The sequence below is a fragment of the Lepidochelys kempii genome, chromosome 1 (assembly GCF_965140285.1).
Source record: "Lepidochelys kempii isolate rLepKem1 chromosome 1, rLepKem1.hap1, whole genome shotgun sequence".
Taxonomy (NCBI): Eukaryota; Metazoa; Chordata; order Testudines; family Cheloniidae; genus Lepidochelys; species Lepidochelys kempii.
In genome coordinates, this window is record NC_136380.1 from 54,663,533 (window position 1) to 54,690,500 (window position 26,968).

Sequence of the window (26,968 nt, forward strand, 5' to 3'; positions counted from 1 at the left end):
CTGTCCCCCAGCAGCGGCAGGTTTGGGGCTGGGCTGGGTCGGGGCCAAGGGAGAGGCAGCTGTCCCCGACCCGCGGCAGGTTCAGGGCTGGGGGAGGGGTGCCTGTCCCCTGGCAGCATCAGGTTCGGTGCTGGGGGAAGGGCGCCTGTCCCCTGTCCATGGCAGGTCCGGGGCTAGGGGAGAGACATCTCTCCCTGCCGCAGCCTTGAGCACCTGTACTGTGCTTAGTAGGCAGCTGCGCGCCCATGCAGCTTAGAGGGAGCTTAGGTCTGGCCACAAATGGTGTGTCTGGACAGCAAAAAAAAAAAAAAAAAAAAAAATGCTGCAGAAGCGACTCTCGGAGCCCAGGTCAATTGCCACAGGCTTTTAGGGCTTGTGCTGCAATGCTAAAAATAGCCATGCAGATGTTCCTGCTTGGGCTGGAGACGGCTCTGAGATCCACCTCTCTCACCAGGTTTCAGAGCCTAGGTGGGAACATCTACACAGCTATTTTTAGCCCCTCAGCTTGAGCCCAGCAACGTGCAGTCAGTTGACCCCAACTCTGAGACTTGCTGCAAGTGGGTGGTTGTTGGTTTTGGTGGGGTTTTTTTTTTCCATATAGACATACCCACTGTGGTTCTTAAAAATCAAGTTGGATTATGTAGTATTTTATTTAAGAACAAAATAGAAAAATGTAGTAAGCCCTTATGATTGATATCAAGGGCAGAGTTATGGTTGACGTTTCACACACAACAAAGTGAGAAATGTTCTGATTCTCACACCAACCATAACCCTGTCACAGAATTCTGTGTTATTCTATGTTGTTTTGACTTTACTGCCCTACGTGTAAGATGGATAGAGGTATGATAACATTTAATTTATTGACTTGTGCACTTGTAAAAATTTTAGCCACAAGGTTGCATTGGCATAGATTTTTATTTGATTTCCTTGGAGCTTTTAAATAAAAAAAGACACTGATTTACAGTCAGATAAGCATGTCTGAATGTTTTACCATTGAAACAAATGTACGTTCCAGATTGTGGGCACTCTGGGTGCATTGCGCCCTCTCCCCCTCCCCCCCATTTTGAGATAGCTTAAGAGAAGACTCACTATATCTAGTCTTTTTTCTTTAAGCCCCCATGATGTCCATTTTAAATTTTGCAGGGTTTTAGTATTTAGTGTGCTAAGTGGAATGCATCCCCAGAACATGTGAAATCCAGTTTGTGTTGGTAGCACATTAAAGTAAATGTATTAGAAAGGAATTGGGGAGATATGCAGAAGCAAAATGACTGGCAATAATAGGTCATGAAAGGTCAAAGTAGTGATAAATAGGCTATGATTTTCATATTTATTGGCTGATTTTTAATGTATTTTTCTCTGTGTAGATTATAGTCAGGACTGGCAGAGTTTAATTTTTACTTTTTTATAATTTTGACAGATAATAGCAATGTTTATTTTACATGTTTTTTTTTTCATTTTTATCTATTTAAACTTTCACAGTGGCAAGAAATTACTGGTGGGATCAGACAGCAATTATTTAATGATGGTAGATGTTGCTATTCAGAAAAATAAGCTTTTGTAATCTTTAACATACAAGTTGTCAACATCACATGTCAGAATATATAAAGTCAAAATCCTTAATTCAAAATCTAATAAGTTCTCAAGCAACATTTTTCTTACTTTGCCTATTTGTAAATTTTAATTATTGATGGAAGTATGTTTTCATCAGTTTGTGTGTGTGCGGTGAAATGGATGTTTACCAACATTTACCAATAAAAATGTAATCCTTCCAAGACTAAATATAGTGGAGGGGAGAATCTGTAAGAGCATTAGGTCTCTCCAACACTAATGAAAGTGTCTACAATGAATGACAACTAGTGGAGTCTATGTTAATATTTTATTTACTTCTATAGGACCATAAATATGTGCACCATAAAGAACACAGCATGTAAATAAAATATCCTAACTGAAAACAAAGAACAAAATCACTTAGGAGGAAGACCTTATCAAAGGCATGAACAGATGCAGATCAATTAAAAAGAAAGAGTTGCACCTAGATCTGACCAGTAGATTTAGACTTGGTGGAAGAGGTGGAGTTTTATAAGAAATTTGAAGAAGTGTCTAGGTAGGTCAACTGTGGTTTGTGTTTTGCAGGCTTTATGAGGACAGTCCATCTGGTATATTTTTCTACGTTATGTTGTTTTCCTTCTTTTGTTTCTGTCTGCCTACCATACTTACATTCACATTTGTCTGAGCGCCTTATAATCATTAATGTATTCATCCTCACAGTCCCCCTTTGAAGTAGAGAAATGTTGCCATCCCCATTTTACAGATGGAGAACTGAGGGACAGAGAGACGTCTCAAGATCACAGAGGTGGAACAGGGAATTGAACCCTAGACTGCCGAGTCCCTGACCTTAACCACTGGACCATCCTTCCTCTTTTATTTATTTTTAATTTTTTTATATATGCTTAAAAGTAGGTTCTCTGGTAAGAAGCAAACTTTAATAATTTTAAATTACTTTAACCTTTTTACCAGAACCAGCCTTCTACTTTGGAGATGTTGAATACTATGTTGATGAGAGTGCTGGCTTTGTTGAGGTGCATGTCTGGAGAACTGGAACTGATTTGTCCAAAGCTGCTACTGTTACAGTGAGGTCTCGCAAAACTGAACCAATAACTGCAGAGGGTGAGTGATCATTTCGCTCTTGTGTCATTTTTCCTTAATATGTCTTAACATGGAGCACTGGTACATCCAGTGTGGATTCAATCCTGAAGACTTCTGGTTTAGGCCCAGAAGTGGCTCAGAGAGCCACAAGGCTAGGCATGCCACACTTGGTGTTTGCTCTGAACCTTCGAACGGAGGCTTCTCCATAGTGTGTGATGTTCAGAAGTATGAGGAGACCTCTGTGCCCACACTGAACTGCATGCTAGTAAGGGGAAAAGTGAGCATGATAAGGAGCAGAGAAGGGGCATGGACAGGTGTTGAAATGAAAACTGACGAATGGAAACCATGGGCTTTATCCTAGAAGGTGCTGGCTGCCCTCAGCTACCATGAATTTAATTAAACATTGAAGCTGCTCAGCACTTCCCATAATCCATTTGAGATGCACGCAGCCCATTTTTAGATATCACAGTTATTCCTACTGCTAACATGAAGTAAGGGCTTATTCAAATGTGTTTAAGAGCCGCCCTTAGATGGAAATGGAAGCAAGGGCAAATTATGAGCTTCAGCCTTCCAGTGGTTCCCACGAACTATTATCTCTCACATTCAGTTGCTCATTGCCTCCCAATACATGCTAGGCACAGAGTTCTTGCCAGCCCGCCAGCCTACAGTTCTTTCTGTCCTCAGCTTATTATACTTAGTCTGTGTCTACCCTTGGAGCTAGGGGAATGACTCCCGGCTCACAAGACACACACTCATGTGCTAATTCGAGGAGAGTTAGCAGACTGAAAATGATAGTGCAGGTGTGGCAGTACAGGCAGCTGTGAGTGGCACCACAGGCTAGTTGCCCCGAGTACATACCCAGGGGGCCAGTTAGGTAGGTAGGTAGGTACTCAGCACAACTAGCCCATGCCGCCGCTCACCCACTGCCCATGCTACCCCAGCTCACCAATGTTTTTAGTGTGCCAGCTCCAGGAGAGTTAATGTGAGTAGGTCTATGTGAGCTGGGAGTCCATACCCCCAGCTCCACATGCAGACATACCCTCAGAGCCTTCATCCACATGCTGAAAGGATCAAGTTCTAAATTGGTATCTGGAGCTGGAGACATACTGTACTTAGTCTGTTTCTAAAACATGGCATTTTATGCTAAAGTGTTCTTTTGATGTGGAGAAGTCATGAAGAGTCCAGATATTTTTCCTAGATGGTTACATTGAGCATGAACAGACATTAGTGTTTAGTTACTGATATAATTTTAAAATACTCTTAGTTGTCATAAGCCTTCTTGTTATGATGCCCATGACAGGAAGACTTAAAGTCTGGGTTTATTATTAGTATGCCTTTCCACATTTTTGTGCTTTCTCTTGGAAAATGAGATTATTAAGATGTCTAGAAAGAATGTCCATTTACTTCATTTCTTAACTATTATTTTATATGATCTGTTCGGTTTACCTCACCCTAAATATTGAATGCCTTTTTGTTCCAGAAAAGCATAACAGCATTATAGGAGTTTACAGCCAGACTGTGTTTTTGGTCTTCCCTCACTGGATAAACTGTTAAATTGTTTCTCCCAGAACGCTTTGGTTGGTCCCAAACTATAGTTTGCATCTCACTTACAAAAGTTTTACATCAATATAGCTCCATTCACTTAAATGGTGTTATTCCTGATTTTCAACATGGTAAGTGAGATTAGAATCAGCCCTGCTCCAAATCCCTTCTAGGTAAGAAGCTTTTTGCTTTGCATGGCTGCAAGAGTTCTAGAGAGTTTTAAATGAGTAAAAAGTACTTATTGACAATAAAAGAAAGAGATAATTACATTTTTATGAGTTACTATCATCAACTTCCTGACTTTAGATCCCTTATTTTCTTTAACTAAATGCTGTGAAAAACAGTTCCATCAATGTCTTCAGTTGTTTCTTTGTGTAGCTGGGGTAGACTACGTAGGCATCAGTCGTAATTTGGATTTTGCCCCTGGAGTCAACATGCAGACTTTCCGTGTGATCATTCTGGATGACCTTGGACAGCCAGTATTAGAAGGAATTGAGAGGTTTGAGCTTGTGCTGCGAATGCCCATGAATGCTATCCTTGGAGAACCAAGCAAAGCTACCATCTTCATCAATGACTCAGTCTCTGATTGTAAGTATTAATTATTTTCACAGGAAGAAAAATGATGCTTGCAATGCAATAGATTATATTCTTCCTTCTGAGTCCATATGGAACTAATGTCCAGGCATGGTGTTTGGAAACACTATATTGCTGAAGTTGTGATCTTTTGGATGAGGTGTAAAATCGGGCTCCTGACCACTTGTGGTCATTATAAAATTTCTGGGCACTTACCGGTCTACATACACTTTCGGCTGGCTATAATTTCTCACTTATTTTCCTAAAACCATGGGGAATGTAGAAAATGTACATAAGGCCTGAAGATAAATACATTTATATTAGTTTTACATTTGCTAGTTGTAATTTTATAGACATAAGTTGTAATATTCCTGATTTATACCAGTGTGAGATCAAAATCAGGGCCATAGCTTGTAGTTTTGTAAAGCAATTGTGGTGAAATCTTGGACCCACTGAAGTCAGTGGACATTTTTCCATTGACATCAGTCGGGCCAAGATTTCACTCTTTGAATTGTGGGAAATGTGCTAAATAAATCAGTTGCTACCTGGTGAGGAGTCTGCCATATCATAAGCATATATAACATGGCACATAACACCATTATCTTAAAAGCAGTGGCTATAGGAATTGATCATTCTGGATATTTTATTCCTTCCTTTGTATGTGTCTGTCTAGTGCCTAAGATGCAGTTTAAAGAACCTATGTACATTGTCAACGAAAATGATGAAGAGATTTCTGCCATGATATATAGGAGCGGGGATATCTGCTACACATCTACAGTGCGCTGCTATAGTCGGCAGGGTTCAGCCCAGGTAATGATGGACTTTGAAGAACGTCCTAACACTGACGATTCCATCATCACTTTCCTTCCTGGTAAGCTACAATTCTTTGTTAGAATCCTTTATTCTGTCAGAGTTGGTTTTGCTTTAAATCATGTGAGTTTTTTTCTCATAGCAAGGGACATAGAGACTGCTTGGGGGAACAAAGCTCTCTCTCTACAGAATAGGTAGAGTGTGAGCAGAGACAATATTCCTCACACCATCCTGCCTTAATCCTGAACTCGAGGGGGATCATCTATAGAGACACAAGGGATATCTTTTTGCTAAGACCCAACCACTCATCCTTACAGATGGATCCCATTGCTTTGCTGCAGGCAGATCTGGATAGCAGGTGATATCACAGAGGAAACCCCCAGAAGTTCTGGCCCCATTAGGCAGACCATCAGCAAATCCAGCTATCTGTCGCTGGAATGGGTAAACACCCTTTAACATTGCATAGGGACACAGCTAAATTAATTATTGCTGTCTGATGTTTCTCCTCCTTCCTGCTTATTTCTTCTTTCTCAGTCTGCCTGGGTGACTCAAAATATTGAACCCAAAGAAGGAACATGAGAAAATTGGGTATTACTTCTCCTTTGAGGGAAAAATTGCTTGAGTCCCTCTTGGTGGTTATCAATCCAAACCTCCTTTTGCTTGACTGGAGAACAGTTTCTTGTGTCCTCATTTTTATATGCTCGACATTTTTAACTTCTGGTTTTTTTCCAAGCCCTGAACAAGTTTTTTCCACTATATGTAAATCTTATGATGCAGAGGACCTTCCCTCTTATGCCATAAGAGGGAAGGTCCTCTAATGGATGAGTAACTGTTAAAAGATAGGTTTCAGAGTAACAGCCGTGTTAGTCTGTATTCGCAAAAAGAAAAGGAGTACTTGTGGCACCTTAGAGACTAACCAATTTATTTGAGCATAAGCTTTTGTGAGCTATGGCTCACTTCATCGGATGCATACTGTGGAAAAGACAGAAGATGTTTGCTTTTATACACACAAATCATGAAAAAAATGGGTCTTTATCACTACAAAAGGTTTTCTCTCCCCCCACCCCACTCTCATGCTGGTAATAGCTTATGTAAAGTGATCACTCTCCTTACAATGTGTATGATAATCAAGGTGGGCCATTTCCAGCACAAATGGCCCACCTTGATTATCATACAATTTGTGATATATGCCATCATGTGCCAGCAATGCCCCTCTGCCATGTACATAGGTCAAACTCGGCAGTTTCTACGTAAAAGAATAAATTGACACAAATCAGATGTCAAGAACTATATCATTCATAAACCAGTCGGAGAACACTTCAATCTCTCTGGTCACGCGATTACAGACATGAAAGTTGCGATATTACAACAGAAAAACTTCAAATCCAGACTCCAGCGAGAGACTGCTGAATTGGAATTCATTTGTAAATTGGATACAATTAACTTAGGCTTGAATAGAGACTGGGAGTGGCTAAGTCATTATGCAAGGTAACCTATTTCCCCTTGTTTTCCTAACCCCCCTCCCCCTTCCTCAGACGTTCTTGTTAAACCCTAGATTTGTGCTGGAAATGGCCCATCTTGATTATCATACACATTGTAAGGAGAGTGATCACTTTAGATAAGCTATTACCAACAGGAGAGTGGGTTTGTTTGGGGGGTGGGGGGATGTGTGTAGGGGGGAGAAAACCTGGATTTGTGCTGGAAATGGCTCACCTTGATTATCATACACATTGTAAGGAGAGTGATCACTTTACATAAGCTATTACCAACAGGAGAGTGGGTTTGTTGGGGGGGGGTGTGGGGGGGAGAAAACCTGGATTTGTGCTGGAAATGGCCCACCTTGATTATCATACACATTGTAAGGAGAGTGATCACTTTACATAAGCTATTACCAGCATGAGAGTGGGGTGGGGGAAGAGAAAACCTTTTGTAGTGATAAGCACCCATTTTTTCATGATTTGTGTGTATAAAAACAAATATCTTCTGTATTTTCCACAGTATGCATCCGATGAAGTGAGCTGTAGCTCACAAAAGCTTATGCTCAAATAAATTGGTTAGTCTCTAAAGTGCCACAAGTACTCCTTTTCTTTTTGTTAAAAGGTAGGAAACAAAGGGTAGGAATAAATGGTCAGTTTTCAGAATGGAAAGAGGTAAATAGTGATGTCCTCCAAGGGTCTGTACTGGGACCAGTCCTATTCAACATATTCATAAATGATCTGGAAAAAGGGGTAAACAATGAGGTGGCAAAATTTGCAGATGATACGAAACTCCTCAAGATAGTTAAGTCCAAAGCAGACTGTGATGAGTTACGAAGGGATCTCACAAAACTGGGTGACTGGGCAACAAAATGGCAGATGAAATTCAATATTGATAAATGCAAAGTAATGCACATTGGAAAACATAATCCCAACTATACATATAAAATGATGGGGTCTAAATTAGCTGTTACGACTCAAGAAAGAGATATTGGAATCATTGTGGATAGTTCTCTGAAGACATCCACTCATTGTGCAGCAGCAGTCAAAAAAGCTAACAAAATGTTAGGAATCATTAAGAAAGAATAGCTTGTAAAACAGAAAATATCATATTGCCTCTGTATAAATCCACGGTACGCCCACATCTTGAATATTGAGTGCAGATGTGATTGCCCCATCTCAGAAAAGATATATTGTAATTGCAAAAGGTTCTGAAAAAGTCAACAAAAATGATTAGGGGTATGAAACAGCTTCCATATGAGGAGAGGTTAATAAGACTGGGACTTTTCAGCTTGGAAAAGAGACAACTAAAGGAAGATAACATAAGAACGGCCATACTGGGTCAGACCAAAGGTCTATCTAGCCCAGTATCCTGTCTTCCAACAGTGGCCAATGCCAGGTGCCCCAGAGGGAATGAACAGAACAGGTAATCATTAAGTGGTCCATTCTCTGTCGCTCATTCCCAGCTTCTGGCAAACAGAGGCTAGGGACACACAGTCAACCTGTGGAACTCCTTCCCAGAGGATGTTGTGGAGTCCAAGACTATAACAGGGTTCAAAAAAGAACTAGATAAATTCATGGAGGATAGGTCCATCAATGGCTATTAGCCAAGATGGGCAGGGATACCTAGTTTTACAACAGTCTACAGAAAAAGTACCAGTGAAGTCAGTACAAACTAAAATTTCATACAGACAATGACTTGTTTATACTGATCCATATACTATACACTGAAATGTAAGTACAATATTTATATTCTAATTGATTTATTTTATAATTATATGGTAAGAGTGAGAAAGTACGCAATTTTTCAGTAATAGTGTGCTGTTACACTTTTGTATTTTTATGTCTGTTTTTGTAAGCAAGTAGGTTTAAGTGAGGTGGAAAACTTGGGTTACTATCAAACTATCAGACTCCTGAAAGGGGTACAGTAGTCTGGAAAGGTTGAGAGCCACTGCTCTAAATGGGCTTGAATAGACTAATTTTACACACATTGTTTTCTGATTGTTCAACTAGAGACATGTTTCTACCGATCTTCCAAGGTGATAAGAATCCACTTCTCCCATGGGCATCAGTGGGAACTGAGAGTGATAGGAAAATCAATTGGTCTGCCGTAAATTAAAGTACCCAAAATTAGAGACTGTTCTTTAAAATTTGGTCTTGAACCTTCCTGTTCCTCATTTTCCACCTCTGAAAATGAGGATAATACTCTTCTACGTCTCACAGGCGTTGTGAGGTATTAGCTGTACAACTATGTAAATACCCAGTCTTACTATTATAGTAAATAAAAATGTTTTTGCTGCTGCTATTGCTATTACTTTCATTCGTTATATACTTAGATAGGGCCAGTATAGGTGCTGTGACCGATAGAATTGACTTGTGGGTCCTAAAGCTTGAGAGAAATGCCTGTAATACATCTAGAAACAATTTTAAGTTCTGCATGATGTTACTTTCTGCATGATGATTCCAGGTGAGACTGAGAAACCTTGCACCCTCATACTTGTGGACGACTCTCTCCATGAAGAAGAGGAGGAGCTTCGTCTGGTTCTTGGCACTCCAAGAAGTGATTCCTCCTATGGTGCTTCTATTGGCGAACAAAATGAAACCCTGATAAGGATCAGAGATCATGCAGACAGTGAGGAGTTATTTTTGACCCTACAAATATCATTTTGACTTTGGTATTGAAAAGCTCTTTTGTGAACACTATTAAACACTTTTTTCTGTTATTACAGAGGCCATTATTAAGTTTGGTGAGACCAAATTTAGTGTCAGTGAACCAAAAGATACAGGACAGCTGGTGGTTGTAAACATTCCAGTGCTTCGTCTGGGAGACACGTCAAAGGTTTCCATTGTGAGGGTTCACACAAAGGATGGCTCTGCCACCTCTGGAGAAGACTACCACCCCGTGTCAGAAGGTATGAAAAGACTCTCCGGCTGTCAGTCAGATCAGTATCACATCCTATTGATTATTTCAGCCACAATTGTACAGTATTTAAAGGGGGAAAAGGCATTGTGAACTTTTAAGCTTTTAATACTTTTTAGCTGCCTTCATTAGTGCTTTTTGCCTTTTGGATTAATAAGGCACAGGAATGGAATTTCATATTCTTTATCTTCCAACAATTTGGAGTTGCAGTGTATTCTCAGTAATTCGGAGAGTAATCCAGCATATGAATGTTTTTAAAAGAAAGCATTACTGATTCTGAAGTAAGTATTCAGCAATGCGAAATGCTTTCCCCTATGACCTACTCACAGAATAAAAACTCAAAGGAAGCAAAACTTTTATATTGGAATTTTGTATGAGAATTATACCGACAAAGTTAACCCAGAAGCAATAACTGATAAATAAACTAGAGAATACACTGAGTTAGTAACCTAATGCTGCATCTCATAGATGTGATTTGCATATTTCAGTAGGAAAGACAAAGGGCAAAATGAGGTAAAAGGACCTGAAATCAGGATATGGATAATTTGTATACAATACCAATGCCTTGGGAAATAACTGGAAATATGCACTGGAGTAAAGAAGAAAATTCTGTAGCCTATCTAATCTAGTTTATGTGGCCATAAGTGTCAACTAAGATTCAGAGGGTCACATAACCTGGCTGTTCACTTACCTGACTCACCCTGAAGACTGTCAGATCTGATGTGTAAAGGATGGTGGAGGCAACTCACTCCATGCTTGGAAAGAAGTGGGGAGCAGAGAACAATCCCAAACAGCCCTAAACCTGGTTCTCTTCTACATCCTTATAGGTCATAGTGAGATTAGTGCAGTGTTAGGGTTATAGTAACTTCCATGAACCTCTAGTAGACAGAAGGGCTGGGGATGGAGTATAGGCCAGCAATCTTCTGGGAAATGAGCATGTTGCTGGGATACTCTTAGCAATACCCTCCCTTCTGATATACATGATCTTGTTCCCATTCTCTGCTCTCTGGCTGACAGCTCCATTTCAGAGCTGTAAAATGAGAACAGTATTCTACAGCCTGTGTGGCCTGGAGAGACTCTCTGGACATCAGTCAGCCGGGGAAGTATTTGGACACCTCACTGAGACAATTATTAGGCAGTCCCTCCATAAAGTGATTCCCCCATGCTCCATTTAGGGGGCAGAGTCATAGGGTATGTCTACACTATGGAATTAGGTCGAATTTATAGAAGTCGGTTTTTTAGAAATCGGTTTTATATATTCGAGTGTGTGTGTGTCCCCACAGAAAATGTTCTTAGTTCATTAAGTGCATTAACTCGGCAGAGTGCTTCCACAGTACCGAGGCTAGAGTCGACTTCCGGAGCGTTGCACTGAGGGTAGCTATCCCACAGTTCCCGCAGTCTCCACTGCCCATTGGAATTCTGGGTTGAGATCCCAATGCCTGATGGGGCTAAAACATTGTCGCGGGTGGTACATATCGTCAGGCCCCCGTTCCCTCCCTCCCTCCGTGAAAGCAAGGGCAGACAATCGTTTTGCGTCTTTTTTCCTGAGTTACCTGTGCAGACGCCATACCACGGCAAGCATGGAGCCTGCTCAGGTAACCGTCACCGTATGTCTGCTGGGTGCTGGCAGACGCGGTACGGCATTGCTACACAGTAGCAGCAACCCATTGCCTTCTGGCAGCAGACGGTGCAGTACGACTGGTAGCCATCCTCGTCATGTCGGAGGTGCTCCTGGCCACGTCGGCCAGGAGCGCCTGGGCAGACATGGGCGCAGGGACTAAATTTGGAGTGACTTGACCAGGTCATTCTCTTTAGTCTTGCAGTCAGTCCTATTGAACCGTCTTATGGTGAGCAGGCAGGCGATACGGATTGCTAGCAGTCGTACTGTACCATCTTCTGCCGGGCAGGCAAGAGATGAGGATGGCATGCAGTCCTTCTGAACCGTCTGCTGCCAGCCAAAGATGTAAAAGATAGATGGAGTGGATCAAAACAAGAAATAGACCAGATTTGTTTTGTACTCATTTGCTTCCCCCCCTCCCCTGTCTAGGGGACTCATTCCTCTAGGTCACACTGTAGTCACTCACAGAGAAGGCGCAGCGAGGTAAATCTAGCCATGTATCTATCAGAGGCCAGACTAACCTCCTTGTTCCAATAAGAACAATAACTTAGGTGCACCATTTCTTATTGGAACCCTCCGTGAAGTCCTGCCTGAAATACTCCTTGATGTAAAGCCACCCCCTTTGTTGATTTTAGCTCCCTGAAGCCAACCCTGTAAGCCGTGTCGTCAGTCGCCCCTCCCTCCGTCAGAGCAACGGCAGACAATCATTCCGCGCCTTTTTTCTGTGCGAACGCCATACCAAGGCAAGCATGGAGGCCGCTCAGCTCACTTTGGCAATTAGGAGCACATTAAACTCCACACGCGTTATCCAGCAGTATATGCAGCGCCAGAACCTGGCAGAGCGATACCGGGCGAGGAGGCGACGTCAGCGCGGTCACGCGAGTGATCAGGACATGGACACAGATTTCTCTGAAAGCATGGGCCCTGCCAATGCATGCATCATGGTGCTAATGGGGCAGGTTCATGCTGTGGAACGCCAATTCTGGGCTCGGGAGACAAGCACAGACTGGTGGGACCGCATAGTGTTGCAGGTCTGGGACGATTCCCAGTGGCTGCGAAACTTTCGCATGCGTAAGGGCACTTTCATGGAACTTTGTGACTTGCTTTCCCCTGCCCTGAAGCGCATGAATACCAAGATGAGAGCAACCCTCACAGTTGAGAAGCGAGTGGCAATAGCCCTGTGGAAGCTTGCAACGCCAGACAGCTACCGGTCAGTTGGGAATCAATTTGGAGTGGGCAAATCTACTGTGGGGGCTGCTGTGATGCAAGTAGCCCACGCAATCAAAGATCTGCTGATATCAAGGGTAGTGACCCTGGGAAATGTGCAGGTCATAGTGGATGGCTTTGCTGCAATGGGATTCCCTAACTGTGGTGGGGCCATAGACGGAACCCATATCCCTATCTTAGCACCGGAGCACCAAGCCGGCGAGTACATAAACCGGAAGGGGTACTTTTCAATAGTGCTGCAAGCTCTGGTGCATCACAAGGGACGTTTCACCAATATCAACGTGGGATGGCCGGGAAAGGTATATGACGCTCGCATCTTCAGGAACTCTGGTCTGTTTCAAAAGCTGCAGGAAGGGACTTTATTCCCAGACCAGAAAATAACTGTTGGGGACGTTGAAATGCCTATATGTATCCTTGGGGACCCAGCCGACCCCTTAATGCCATAGCTCATGAAGCCGTACACAAGCAGCCTGGACAGTAGTCAGGAGCTGTTCAACTACAGGCTGAGCAAGTGCAGAATGGTGGTAGAATGTGCATTTGGACGTTTAAAGGCGCGCTGGCGCAGTTTACTGACTCGCTTAGACCTCAGTGAAATCAATATTCCCACTGTTATTACTGCTTGTTGTGTGCTCCACAATATCTCTGAGAGTAAGGGGGAGACATTTATGGTGGGGTGGGAGGTTGAGGCAAATCGCCTGGCTGCTGGTTACGCGCAGCCAGACACCAGGGCGGTTAGAAGAGTACAGGAGGGCGCAGTACGCATCAGAGAAGCTTTGTAAACCAGTTTCATGACTGGCCAGGCTATGGTGTGAAAGTTCTCTTTGTTTCTCCTTGATGAAACTCCCCACCCCTTGGTTCACTCTACTTCCCTATAAGCTAACCACCCTCCCCTCTCCCTTCGATCATTGCTTGCAGAGGCAATAAAGTCATTGTTGCTTCACATTCATGCATTCTTTATTCATTCATCAAACAAATAGGGGGATGACTACCAAGGTAGCCCAGGAGGGGTGGTGGAGGAGGGAAGGAAAATGCCACACAGCACTTTAAAAGTTTACAACTTTAAAATTTATTGAATGACAGCCTTCTTTTTTTGGGGCAATCCTCTGTGGTGGAGTGGCTGGTTGGCCGGTGGCCCCCCCACCGCGTTCTTGTGCATCTGGGTGTGGAGGCTATGGAACTTGGGGAGGAGGGCAGTTGGTTACACAGGGGCTGTAGTGGCAGTCTGTGCTCCAGCTGCCTTTGCTGCAGCTCAGCCATACACTGGAGCATACTGGTTTGATCCTCCAGCAGCCTCAGCATTGAATCCTGCCTCCTCTCATCACGCTGCCGCCACATTTGAGCTTCAGCCCTCTCTTCAGCCCGCCACTTACTCTCTTCAGCCCGCCACCTCTCCTCCCGGTCATTTTGTGCTTTCCTGCACTCTGACATTATTTGCCTCCATGCATTCGTCTGTGCTCTGTCAGTGTGGGAGGACAGCATGAGCTCAGAGAACATTTCATCACGAGTGCGTTTTTTTTTCTTTCTAATCTTCACTAGCCTCTGGGAAGGAGAAGATCCTGTAATCATTGAAACACATGCAGCTGGTGGAGAAAAAAAAAGGGACAGCGGTATTTAAAAAGACACATTTTATAAAACAGTGGCTACACTCTTTTAGGGTAAACCTTGCTGTTAACATTACATACATAGCACATGTGCTTTCATTACAAGGTCGCATTTTGCCTCCCCCCACCACGTGGCTACCCCTTCAACCCATCCCCCTCCCCGTGGCTAACAGCGGGGAACATTTCTGTTCAGCCACAGGCAAACAGCCCAGCAGGAACGGGCTCCTGTGAGTGTCCCCTGAAGAAAAGCACCCTATTTCAACCAGGTGACAATGAATGATATCTCACTCTCCTGAGGATAACACAGAAAGATAAAGAACGGATGTTGTTTGAACGCCAGCAAACATACACTGCAATGCTTTGTCGTACAATGATTCCCGAGTACGTGTTACTGGCGTGGAGTGGTAAAGCGTCCTACCATGAAGGACGCAATAAGGCTGCCCTCCCCAGAAAACTTTTGCAAAGGCTTTGGGAGTACATCCAGGAGAGCCGCGAATGCCAGGGCAAAGTAATCCTTTCATATGCTTGCTTTTAAACCATGTATAGTATTTTAAAAGGTACACTCACCGGAGGTCCCTTCTCCGCCTGCCGGGTCCAGGAGGCAGCCTTGGGTGGGTTCGGGGGTACTGGCTCCAGGTCCAGGGTGAGAAACAGTTCCTGGCTGTCGGGAAAAGCGGTTTCTCCGCTTGCTTGCTGTGAGCTATCTACAACCTCATCATCATCTTCTTCGTCCCCAAAACCTGCTTCCGCGTTGCCTCCATCTCCATTGAAGGAGTCAAACAACACGGCTGGGGTAGTGGTGGCTGAACCCCCTAAAATGGCATGCAGGTCGTCATAGAAGCCGCATGTTTGGGGCTCTGACCCGGAGTGGCTATTCGCCTCTCTGGTTTTCTGGTAGGCTTGCCTCAGCTCCTTAAGTTTCACGCGGCACTGCTTCGGGTCCCTATTATGGCCTCTGTCCTTCATGTCCTGGGAGATTTTGATAAAGGTTTTGGCATTTCGAAAACTGGAACGGAGTTCTGATAGCACAGATTCCTCTCCCCATACAGTGATCAGATCCCGTACCTCCCGTTCAGTCCTTGCTGGAGCTCTTTTGCGATTCTGGGACTCCATTATGGTCACCTCTGCTGATGAGCTGTGCATGGTCACCTGCAGCTTGCCACGCTGGCCAAACAGGAAATGAGATTCAAAAGCTCGCAGTTCTTTTCCTGTCTACCTGGCCAGTGCATCTGAGTTGAGAGTGCTGTCCAGAGCGGTCACAATGGAGCACTCTGGGATAGCCCCCGGAGGCCAATACTGTCGAATTGTGTCCACAGTACCCCAAATTCGACCCAGCAAGGCCGATTTAAGCGCTAATCCACTTGTCAGGGGTGGAATAAGGAAATCGATTTTAAGAGCCCTTTAAGTCGAAATAAAGGGCTTCATCGTGTGGACGGGTGCAGGTTTACTTCGATTTAACGCTGCTAAATTCGACATAAAGTCCTAGTGTAGACCAGGGCATAGTCTCTGTACAAAGGGAAGCAACAGGTGTGGCAGCCAGACAATCCCTGGGTGGCATCCTCAGAGAATGTGCACCTCCTCAGGATTTCTGTTCACTTCCAGGGCTATAGCGCCCAGAGGGCCGCAGACATCCTGGAAACTTACCTGAAATAAACCTCCAGGCTAATAAAAGGGAAATATGAATCCTTTGTGTTTACTCCTTACGTCAAAATACTTCAATTTTTTAATCAACTTTGTTTATTAATGTTCATACAGATAAACAGATTAATTTTCTTTAGCATTCTGCTTTGAAGGCCTAGGATGGTTTCCTGCAGCCATTTTTCACCTCAGACAAAACTCTGCTTGGGGATCATGTAGCCATTCTGATGGTGCCATAGCCATAATGAAACAAATTAATCCCTGATGTAACTCTGTTATAGGGAAATCAGTGGGTTTACACTAGGAATGAATTAGGCTCATGATGGCAAGTTTCAAGCGGTTGTTAAATTTCATTGTGAAGGTGCAGAGGGCTGTGGGCATTCCAGTTGCTTCTGGAAAACCATTCCATAGTCATTTTTGTGGTGGCACAGCTCCTTTCCTTGCTCATCACTAGTGGATAATGCCTCCCACCTGTGGAATTCAGCGGCAATCCAGTGTTGTTGTTGGGGGCTCTGAGACTAGGCTTTGTCTTTTAGCTCAGTCCACTGAATTTTTCTGCCTCCAGGAGTGGAACAAGATGTCAGTTCAGTTTCTTCAGACCATTTGTTTTATAACTTTAATTCTTATTTGTTTTCATGCAGTACTGACTTCATTTAAGCTTCAAGCACCTCTTCCCCTCTCCTGAGGTGAGGAATCAATGGACTACTGAGGTTTTACTCTTCTGTCTTCTCCAGTACAGCACTTCTCAAGTGGGTTGTGTCTGCTTCCCACTGCAGAAGCAGAGAAGCCCTGCAAGCATTGAGCCAAGTCCAAGAGGCAGCTTTCTGGGAGCTTCAGAGAACTGTGCCCTGCTGCCTCCCCAAGCCGTCAAACCTTACTATGATGTGATATGGGCTTGAGAGAGCGAGCTATGCCCTGATGCCACAAGCCATCAACCCTCACATTGCCAGGGCACAGGCTGGAGAGAGTGATCTATGCCTGGCTACCACAAGCTATTGGCCTTCTCACTACCAGGGGGTCGGCTTTGAGTCAGGCAGGCATGTGAGGCCTCAACCCCTGCCAGAAGCCATGATTCCACCATGAGAAGCTCAACCAGGAGTGTGAGGATTCCCACAGAGAGGGGAACCCCCCTCACAACCGTCTCAGGGGAAAGTCTTGCAAACTTCAGAGAGTTTGGGACTGAAAAAAGCAAAATCAAGTGCCCCCTTTGTAAGGCAGCAACTTGTACTATTCACTTCTACAGATCTAACTGTGCATATCTGAACAAAAACAGAGACATGGCCACATGGGTTCGGACCAGTGGGTCCATCGAGTCCATTGTCATGTTTATAACAGTACCAGTACAAGTTACTTCAGAAGAAGGTAGAAGAAACCATGTAGAGAGCAGTCATGGTGCTCACAGGAGAAGTCTCCTCCTACCTCCCATCAGAGGCTGGCTTATTGCTGAAGCAGGAGTGTCTATATCCTTCCAAAACTAGGGAATAAACAGAGGTCACAGCTTCTCCTCAGCAGTGGAAATAATGTCCTGGGAAGGGGAAGAGAGAGCTGAAATCCTTCTCCTACTCCTCCAGTGGCCCAGAAGGCACTTCAGACTTAATAGACAACCAACGAACCTCCATTGCACCTGCAGAGAACACCAGACCACTTAAAGCAGGGACTTCTTCATACAGACCTGATGACCTACATTAACAGCCGGTTAATGGAAGAGAAGTGTGGTTTAACAGAGTTTTTCAGTTGGCCTCATCAGTACTTCTTTGATATGCAGGCAGAACTCAACCCAGAAATTTCAGTTACTGATCTGGTCAGATTTATATTTCTGGTGCAAGGGGAAACAGCAAACACTTCGTACAAACAAACTGCCTCTTGTTTGTACAGTGCCCTACGCAATGGGGCCTTGGCCTCCCAATAAATAATATAAAGAATATAAATAACAGCAACCACCACAGTTCTGGTGATCTTAGCTACTCTAGAGTTTCTACTCTAGGATGGCTGATTGGAATCCTATAACCAAACACCACAGAAAAGTGTGTAACAGCCCTAGTGGTAGTCTTTAGGCAGAGATCTCTCTCTCTCCTCATCTGATGATCATCAGGTGTCAAGATTAATTAGAGTGACAGATTAAACCTGTGGCTGGCCTTTCTAGTTACCACTGCCTCAAAAAGACCGGGTTTGGAATTAGTTCCTCTATCCATACAAGAACCACACTGCTGTTTACTCTTGAGGGAATTCTGTGCCAAAAATACTAAAAATTCTGCTCCAAAAAACTAAAAATTTTGTGCACTGTTTAAAAATTCTGCAAAATTCTGAAAATTTTATTTGTCAATAAATAAATGTGGAGGCTCCAGCATAGCAGTGGGGCGCACAGGCCACTAGCTGCATGGAGGTGGGAGATCACCGTGTAGCCCCCCATCCCTACGGAACAGAGACATGGCAGCGAGGCTGCACCAAACCCTGACTCAGTACAAGGGCAAGATCTGCCCAGAAACACACTGGGGCCCTGCCTGTCTGTGCTAGGCACACCAGGTGTGGGCAGGCAGACTCAGCCCAGCTGGATCCAAGTGTAGAGGGGCTTAGTGTGGGGGGGATCCACGTGTGGGGCTAGAGGTTCTGTGTGGGTCAGTCTTGTGCAGGCAGCTCAGTGGGGGATGTGGATGCACAGAGGCTCATGGTGGGGTTCTGGGTGCAGGACAATGGGACTCTGCAGAGGGGTCCAGGTGAAGGTGGTTGAGGCTCAGCAGGGGCATCAGGGTGTGGGGGGCTCAGTAGTGGGATTCAGGTACAGGGGAGGTAGGGGCCAGTTGCAGCTGGTTTGCGCTCAATGGGGTGGGTATCCGGAGGGCTCATGGGATGGTATAGGTGCAGGAAAGTTGGGCTCCGAAGGATGGGGGGGTCTATGGGCCTATTTAATGGGGGAGCCCTAGCTGCAGCTGCTGCCAAGGGGATGCCGCATGCTGGGCTCCTGTTCACCTCCCCCTTCAAATCCTCTTTCCTCTTTTCTTCCCCATCCCATCCCTCTTCCCCACTGTCCCCTGCCCATCCCCTCCCCAATCCCATCCCCTTCCTTCACCACTGCCTCTTTTTTCTCAGCCCCATCCTATCCCCATTGCCCTGCCCCACCACGGGGACTCACTGTTGTACAGAAAACAGGATGGCTCCCTTCACATAGAAGGGGAGCACGACAGGCACTGGAATCCAGGAGGCGGCGTCCAGCTGCAAAGTCAGCGGAGCCAAGTGGCACCCTCTTTCAGTCGGGCAGCTCTGCGTGTGTGCCCCTGCCATGCCTCACTTCTGTTGGGGGGCAGTGTCCCCCCAAACTACATCCATGCACATCTCCAGGCTCCCACCCCAACCTCATGTAGCTTCCCTTTGCTGCCCCGTCACTTTCTGCAGGGAAGCAAAGAAATCTGTGAGGGAACATTCAGTGGTGCAGAATTCCCCCCGGAGTAGCTGTTGCAATGAGGAATAACTTATTCTTATAGCTCCAGAAACCTTTCTGTTTTAAGTAAGTTCTTCTTTCCACAATTCCTGGAAATTAGTTCTCCCATCATTTTGTTTCAGCCCTTAGTACTCCTGTGGAAGGTGGTGGCATAAATGGATTTGTAAAGGGATATTTCAAGCATAGGGAGTACACATGCCATCACTTGTACCCTGTTCATCTCGTTCTATCCAAAATACCAAGGCCTTAGGTTCTCAGCGTTGCTGCAGGCAAGATGTTAAAATACTGCACCAGTTGCCATGTTAAGCAACTGAGAATTTATTTGTTGAGATGGAGTCAAGGCTTCCTCTGCAAGCTCCCTAGGATCATCATGCGGGAAAGGATATGAGCCTCATCTGAGGAAGATTTACAAAGTAGGTTTCCATTCCTCTGCAGAGATGTCTATTGGCAGGAACATGTTGCTGGGTTGGTTCCAAATAATTCTTTAATATACAAATTCTTACTCTATATTATGGGGTGAGACTTCTATTTGCACCTATTATCCTACTCTAATAACAATTTAAAAACTCTATTTATCCTTTGCTTCTTTCTTTCCGTGATTCACTGCTTGCCACTTCCCATGAAAAGAGTGAGGAAAGAAGCTGTGCAGCACAATGAGAAATTTCTTAGCTGAAAATTTCCTTTCTGCTAGCAGTTTCTCTCCTCATTCCACCCATCTTGGTAGTCTGGGAAATGACCGGATGCTAATAAGCAGGTGTTGGAATAGTTCTGTCACTTTGGAAGAACTCTTCTGGTGGCCTAAGAGGAAGGGCAGGATTTGGTCCTGGCGCCTCCAGCAAGAACACTGGACCTCCTCAGATTTCCACAGGTGGAAAGCAGTTAACCATTACCCAGTGATGAATGAGGAAAGAAGCTGTTAACAGAAAGAAAACCGTCAAATAAGAAATGTCCCATTCCAGTTGCTGAGTGGGATGTGTTTCCTTCACATAAGAGTTTCACTTATCCCTTCTCAGATCCATAGGAACTTGTAGTGTCAGCTGACACTGACTCTATAAGCCTTACCCTGCGCTTGCTTCCGCCCCTGTGCTGTAAGCCAACAGAGTGTGGTCTGACTTCTGAGGGAAACATGCTCCACAGAAGACACAGGGACAGAACACTGGGCCTCTGCCCAAAATCCCCAGCCCTTTGCAAGTTTTCTGTGATCCAGAGGATTTCCCCATGGATTTCACAACATCTGTGGATTTAAAGAGTCCAGCCCATTAAGTGGTAGGGGCAAACCTTGCATCCCTGACTGGATTATCCCAGGGAAACTCCACAAGCTCAGTATTTTCTTGGCCCTTTCACAGGAAATGAGATGGCCCAGTTAGTACACATTTAATTAATTAATTAATTAATTAATTAATTATTGATTGTGTTTGGATAATGTAAACTAGTTTATTCAAGTCACATGCACATATGTAATTTGCAAGACAAGTGTTAACTTTTGTAGCTCTCTCTGTCATGCCAGAATAGAATAGATCAGCAGCCTAACTATTGTGAACAGCAGATTTATTTTTAAAATGTCTTATTGTGTTTTTTAGAAATTGAATTTAAGGAGGGTGAAACACAGCACATTGTGGAGATTGAGGTTCTTTTTGACGGTGTTAGAGAGATGAGAGAGGCCTTCACTGTTCACCTGAAGCCTGATGAGAACATGGTGGCAGAGATACAGGTAACACAAACTATTCAACAGCACAGTCTGGCAGACCTCTTATAGCTATTATCCTAGTAGCCTTGTTCTTCAGCTGGGTTATAATGAAGAGCCTATAATTTCCATCCAAAATAATTCACCTCCATGGCTGAAGAGCCCAAAGGGCCACAGAGAACATATATGTTCTTAGGAACATATATGAAATATCTATAATATCTCCTTGCAAATTAATTCTCTTTATCAGGATAGTTCTCAGTAACTATCATCACCTTGGAAACACTGACAGGATCTTTCTGACACCTGTGCTGGAAGCTGTGGAAGTACCATGGGTCCTGTAATAACAGCAGACTGCCTACGCATGTATTAAATGTAACTTCTGCTATAATAGTTCTGTTATTGCTACACTTGTTGCTTGAACTCCAGTAGTAGCAGTCTTATCTATTAATACATTCTGTCTGCATTTAACACTAATACTTTCCTTCTCTGATTCTCCATATTCTCCATGACTTAGAAGTGCAACATCCGCAATACTACTTAGACTCTTAATCAGTTGTCACATTGTGGGATTCAACCCAGACCAGTGAGAGGTTGTGTCACTGCCTGTCCTGTAGCCCTGATTGCCTTAAAATGCTCTGCTGCTATAGCTCCCTGTCTCGATGCTCTCAGTCAGTGTACAAGCATGCACTTAGTATCTGTGTGTAGAACCACCCTGTTTCAGCAACTCAGATGCCAACAGCATGTTTGTTACAATAAAGTCACACTCTGGTCTCTATGAGTCTTGATTGTTACTAGCCAAGTGACGCCAACAAACTCCCAGCCCTGAATTTTCCCAGAACTGTCTGCCCTGAAATGTCCAGCCCTCTCGTGGAATGTTCAGAGGAGTAATAAGGTCTGTTGCTCCTTTAAAGAGACAAAGCACAACAGCTTGTTGCTTTAACTGGAGTTAATAATCCCTTCAAGTCAAACACAGCACTGGGTTGATTTTGAATGAAAGTAAAACAAGTTTATTTAATCAAAAAGAGAGAGATTTTAAGTGAGTTCAGGTATAAGGGATAAAGATGGAAATAATTACAAACAAATAAAAGTGAAAAAATGCTTTCTAATGACCAAGACCTACCTTGAACCAAAACTAGTTTTGTTACGATTCTTACCACACCTCCCTCCAGCAAGATGACTGACCACCCCCTTGGTCATCTTCCACAAAGTCAAGACAGCTTGCTTCCTTTTTCTTCCCAGGCAAAATATTTTTTGCTGAAGTAGGTTTCTCACCTATATTCAGTTCCCAAAGACTTCAACCCCCTAGGTTGTAAAGACCCATCTTTCTCATCTTACAAGAGCTCTGGCCCCTTGTGTCCGTCCAGTGACTGATGCCAAGATAACTTATTCTGTCTCCTTGGATCTTCCCAAACTCACTGTTTTGTCCCCAGACTCAGGATTGTTGGAGACCCCAGGGCATGGCCACTAGTTAAGTCGAGGGGATGGAAGGCCATAAGGGTCGAGGAAATCTCCCTTCTGAAGGCCTAAGGGCTTCTTGTCAACCCCCCTTAATAGAACTCAGGCCTGGCTGGTTTGAGTAAGCTCTTTTGCTCTTAAAACAATGTTGCAGTTGTAGATAATGCCTCATAGTGTAAGGTTTGCTGACGCCAAGTTAAAGGTAACAGGAGAGACAGCTACAAGGCCAGACAGGATGTGCTGGTTGTTTAAATTGCTAGGAATGCTTGTTAGAGGTTGCAGGAAATAAACATTGTTGTAACCCATATAAGGAAGGCAGAGTATTTGTGCAAAGCTTTGATTTGCTGATATGTAGTGCGGTAGCATTAAGGAATATAAAAGTGTGTGTAATGACCTGCTCTGGTGTGCAGGATTTGAGATTTCTCTCCCTGTACCTTTCTTTGGAATTCCAAATAAACTTTTCTGCTTCTCCACCCCATTGTGTTTATTGGGTGACGCACACCGGGCCACAAACCCCTGCTGTTGTTTTGCCTCTGGGCACTGGGTGCCGGCAACAGGATGATAATCGTGAACCATTCTTCACTTTTTGTGGACCTCCCATAAATGTGGGCTTCCATTATTTTTGGTCACTTCTTGCTTAATTTCACTGGAGACAAGTAGATAGCTGCCTTCCCTTCTGTCTGGGAGAAAAGCTGTTTCTCCCTTTGTTAGGTCATAGACTTTAAGCGTAATATCAGTGAGTATTCATAATTCCTCATATAGTGTTAATACATACGTTTCAGGTTATATTAATCACCAATGTGTTGTTAACGTTCATAAAAGACCTTGCTTGATACACTTTTATAATACAGTAATATTGTATACAATCAGCTGATTCAATTACTTATCATTTGAGGTTCAGCTCTTCGCGAGAGGCTAGCTCCTCCACTTGCTACATTGATGGCATTGTTTACCATTTATGTAAATGTGCATTCGTTGTCTTTGCCTGATGACCAGCAAATCCACATTCCTTTGTCTAGGGCAGACTGTGCTTGTGTGTTGCTTGCCAAACACATTTTAAGAACATAATTCTAGCATTCATCCCTATTCCTTAGTACACACCCTGCATGTACACAGCACAGGAATATTAATAAGTCAGTTATTACTTTTGAAATGATAAGTTACATCCCACTATATGGATATATATCATGACGACAGTGTGTTAGGTTATGAAGTACGTCTGGCCTGACAAGAGATTCTGACACAGATTAGAGAATCCCTAATGGGCCTCTGTGTCACACTGCATAAATTGTAAATAAGACCTGTCGCCTGGCTCCCTATTATCAGGCAGAAAAGATATATAGCCACAGACACCACAGATCCACCAGACATGTGAAGCTGCAGCATTCAATAGAGATAAGTTATGCCATTATGGCTGTGTGGCTCAAGGACACAATGAGGCAGGAAATGGAAGGCCTCATGCCTTCATCCTTCTGAGAAACACAAATATTTTGTTAAAAGAAAAGGAGTACTTGTGGCACCTTAGAGACTAACAAATATATTTAAGCATAAGCTTTCGTGAGCTACAGCTCACTTCAGCGGATGCATTCAGTGGAAAATACAGTGGGGAGATTTATATACATAGAGAACATAAAACAATGGGTGTTACCATACACACCGTAACGAGAGTGATCACTTAAGGTGAGCTATTACCAGCAGGAGAGCCGGTGGGAGGGGAACCTTTTGTAGTGATAATCAAGGTGGGCCATTTCCAGCAGTTGACAAGAACGTCTGAGGAACAGTGAGAGGGAGGGGGGAGAGGAATAAACATGGGGAAAAAGCTTTACTTTGTGTAATGACCCATCCACTCCCAGTCTCTATTCAAGCCTAAGTTAACTGTATCCAGTTTGCAAATTACTTCAAATACAATTAACTTAGGCTTGAATAGAGACTGGGAGTGGATGGGTCATTACACAAAGTAAAACTATTTCCCCATGTTTATTCCCCCCCCCACTGTTCCTCAGACGTTCTTGTCAACTGCTGGAAATGGCCCACCTTGATTATCCCTACAAAAGGTCCCCCCCTCCCACATCAGCTCTCCTGCTGGTAATAGCTCACCTTAAGTGATCACTCTCGTTACGGTGTGTATGGTAACACCCATTGTTTCATGTTCTCTATGTATATAAATCTCCCCACTGTATTTTGCACTGAATGCATCCAGTGAAGTGAGCTGTAGCTCACGAAAGCTTATGCTCAAATAAATTGGTTAGTCTCTAAGGTGCCACAAGTCCTCCTTTTCTTTTTGCGAATACAGAGTAACACAGCTGCTACTCTGAAATATTTTGTTGCCATTCTGTTTCTCATCCTGTGCTATATTTTCCAGTGCTTCCATGGTGCTTCTGTCATTTCTCTTGGGATACTATTCTGCAGGCTAACAAATGCTGCTGCTGCTAGGAAATATTTCCTGATCAGCCTTCAGATTGAGTTGTCTTGGTTTTGTACATTTGCACTAAAAAATTGTGTTTCTGTATATTAATTGCCAGACAGCCAAGGCCATTGTGTACATTGAAGAAATGAACAGCATGGCGGATGTCACCTTTCCTTCAGTCCCTCAGGTTGCTTCTCTTTTGGTATATGATGATACTTCTAGAGCCAAAGACAGACCTGGTCCAGTTGCTGGCTACCCTGTTGTCTGTATCACGGTGAGTATCAAGATGAGAAGTGGGAACAAAGCTAGTAGGTGTGTGATTTGAAAGAAACAGTGGCAATGTATACTGCCTGAGGGAAGTGGTGAAGGGCTATTTTAAAATAGAACACCTTTTTCAAATACTTTTGCCACTAATGATAGATAAGAAATGTCTCCAGAAAGCATTTTTATTAAGGTATGTATGTTGCATCATGAAAAGTTGTTCACTGCCAATACTGTGTGTGATACTATATTTTCTTTATACAAGATGCTTGGGTAAATAATATGAAAATGTATCATCTTTGAAAAAGGAAACAAATGTGAAATACAGGAATTTAGATATTAAAAATAGAAATTACATTTAAATACTCTTTTGGATCTGACTTTAAAAGAGTTTCGTCCACCATTAGCTGTATACAAGCAAGAGTTTACTACCATACTTATAGCAAAAAGATAAATTTTTAAAAAAGTTATACGTCCAAAGGGAAGCACTCAAAAGTCAGCAAATTGCCAAAATTAATGTTTCACATACAAACTTGAGTCTTGTGTGCATACATTAAAATTCAAGGCTGGATTCTCAGCCCATGATCCAGCCCTTTTCTACCACAAAATCTGCCTTAACAGGGCAGCTGGGGATTCCCCTTTAATAGAACATGTCATAGAGCCAGTGTAGCCAAATCTACATCATCCCTCAGACACCTCTCCAATAGAGGGAGTGTTAGGGGGACAGGAAGGAATGTGGACAGAGAAAGTACTACACTTCGGCAATCCCTGCTGTTGTGAATTACAAGCAAGTATAAGCTGTAGGATAGAAGCTGCTCTAACTTGGGTGGAGGTCAAATCAACTTTTAGGGGGAAGAACAGGGACAGAAAGCCTTCACCCACCTACCCCTGTTTCCTGTGCCAACCATAGCTTGGCCAGACTCAAGGGCCTTGTCCTGTGTCTTTAATTATGTGACTACACACTATTTTTTCCTCATGGCCCTTGTCTCATTCAGTCTCTGATCCTACACCATTAAAGTCAATTTATTGCACTGTCCAGTCTGTGCAGTGAATTAGGTCAGGGTCCTCTGTAATCCTTGGTGCACTGAGCCTGAATTTTTGTAAACTGAATGTGGAGATAAAAAATTATATATATTGCGTCGGGATTCTATCCATCTCCTTTAGAGTTTTTCAGTGTGCACCTTCACAGGTTATGGATTGCACGAGACAAGGTTTTCCTAAATCACAGTAAAAGCTTTTATGTAACTTTGTTACACATCTGTGCACAATGCCATTTGAACATTGGGAGACTTGGATCAAAGGGCCAAATCAGACTTAGCATATGGGGTGCAACTCTACTGAATGCACTGACTGCATAACCCAGGTCTGAATTTGACCTATATGCAGTATTTCAGATCAAAACTGGAATCCTATAAGCACAATTATAACTTTATAAGGATATAGCAGAATAAGTTGCTAAAAGGGTATTCTTAAAATATATTTTTTTAAATTTGCCCTGCACTAAAATTCTTCTTTGTCGTGTTTCCTGACTGTTGAGTGATTAAAGCCCCAGGTTAGCTCTCCATCCATAACTTGCACTTTCGGTATAAGGTTTTTTTGGTGCTTTTGTTCCACAGTGTACTCCTGAGGGCATTCTGTGCCAAAAAATTAAAAATTCTGCGCACAATATTTT

General features: G+C 43.6%; 1 protein-coding gene across 1 annotated transcript in view; it reads left to right on the top strand.

Annotated features, from left to right (window-relative positions):
• The window catches only part of FREM2 (FRAS1 related extracellular matrix 2), a 219,001-nt gene that overhangs the window by 149,109 nt on the left and 42,924 nt on the right, over window positions 1-26,968 (top strand). The window contains exons 7-13 of the mRNA XM_073342495.2: window positions 2,518-2,667; window positions 4,567-4,776; window positions 5,435-5,632; window positions 9,514-9,678; window positions 9,776-9,958; window positions 21,067-21,197; window positions 25,151-25,309. Of these exons, the coding sequence (XP_073198596.2) occupies window positions 2,518-2,667; window positions 4,567-4,776; window positions 5,435-5,632; window positions 9,514-9,678; window positions 9,776-9,958; window positions 21,067-21,197; window positions 25,151-25,309 (1,196 nt within the window). The remainder of the gene's footprint in view (window positions 1-2,517; window positions 2,668-4,566; window positions 4,777-5,434; window positions 5,633-9,513; window positions 9,679-9,775; window positions 9,959-21,066; window positions 21,198-25,150; window positions 25,310-26,968) is intronic.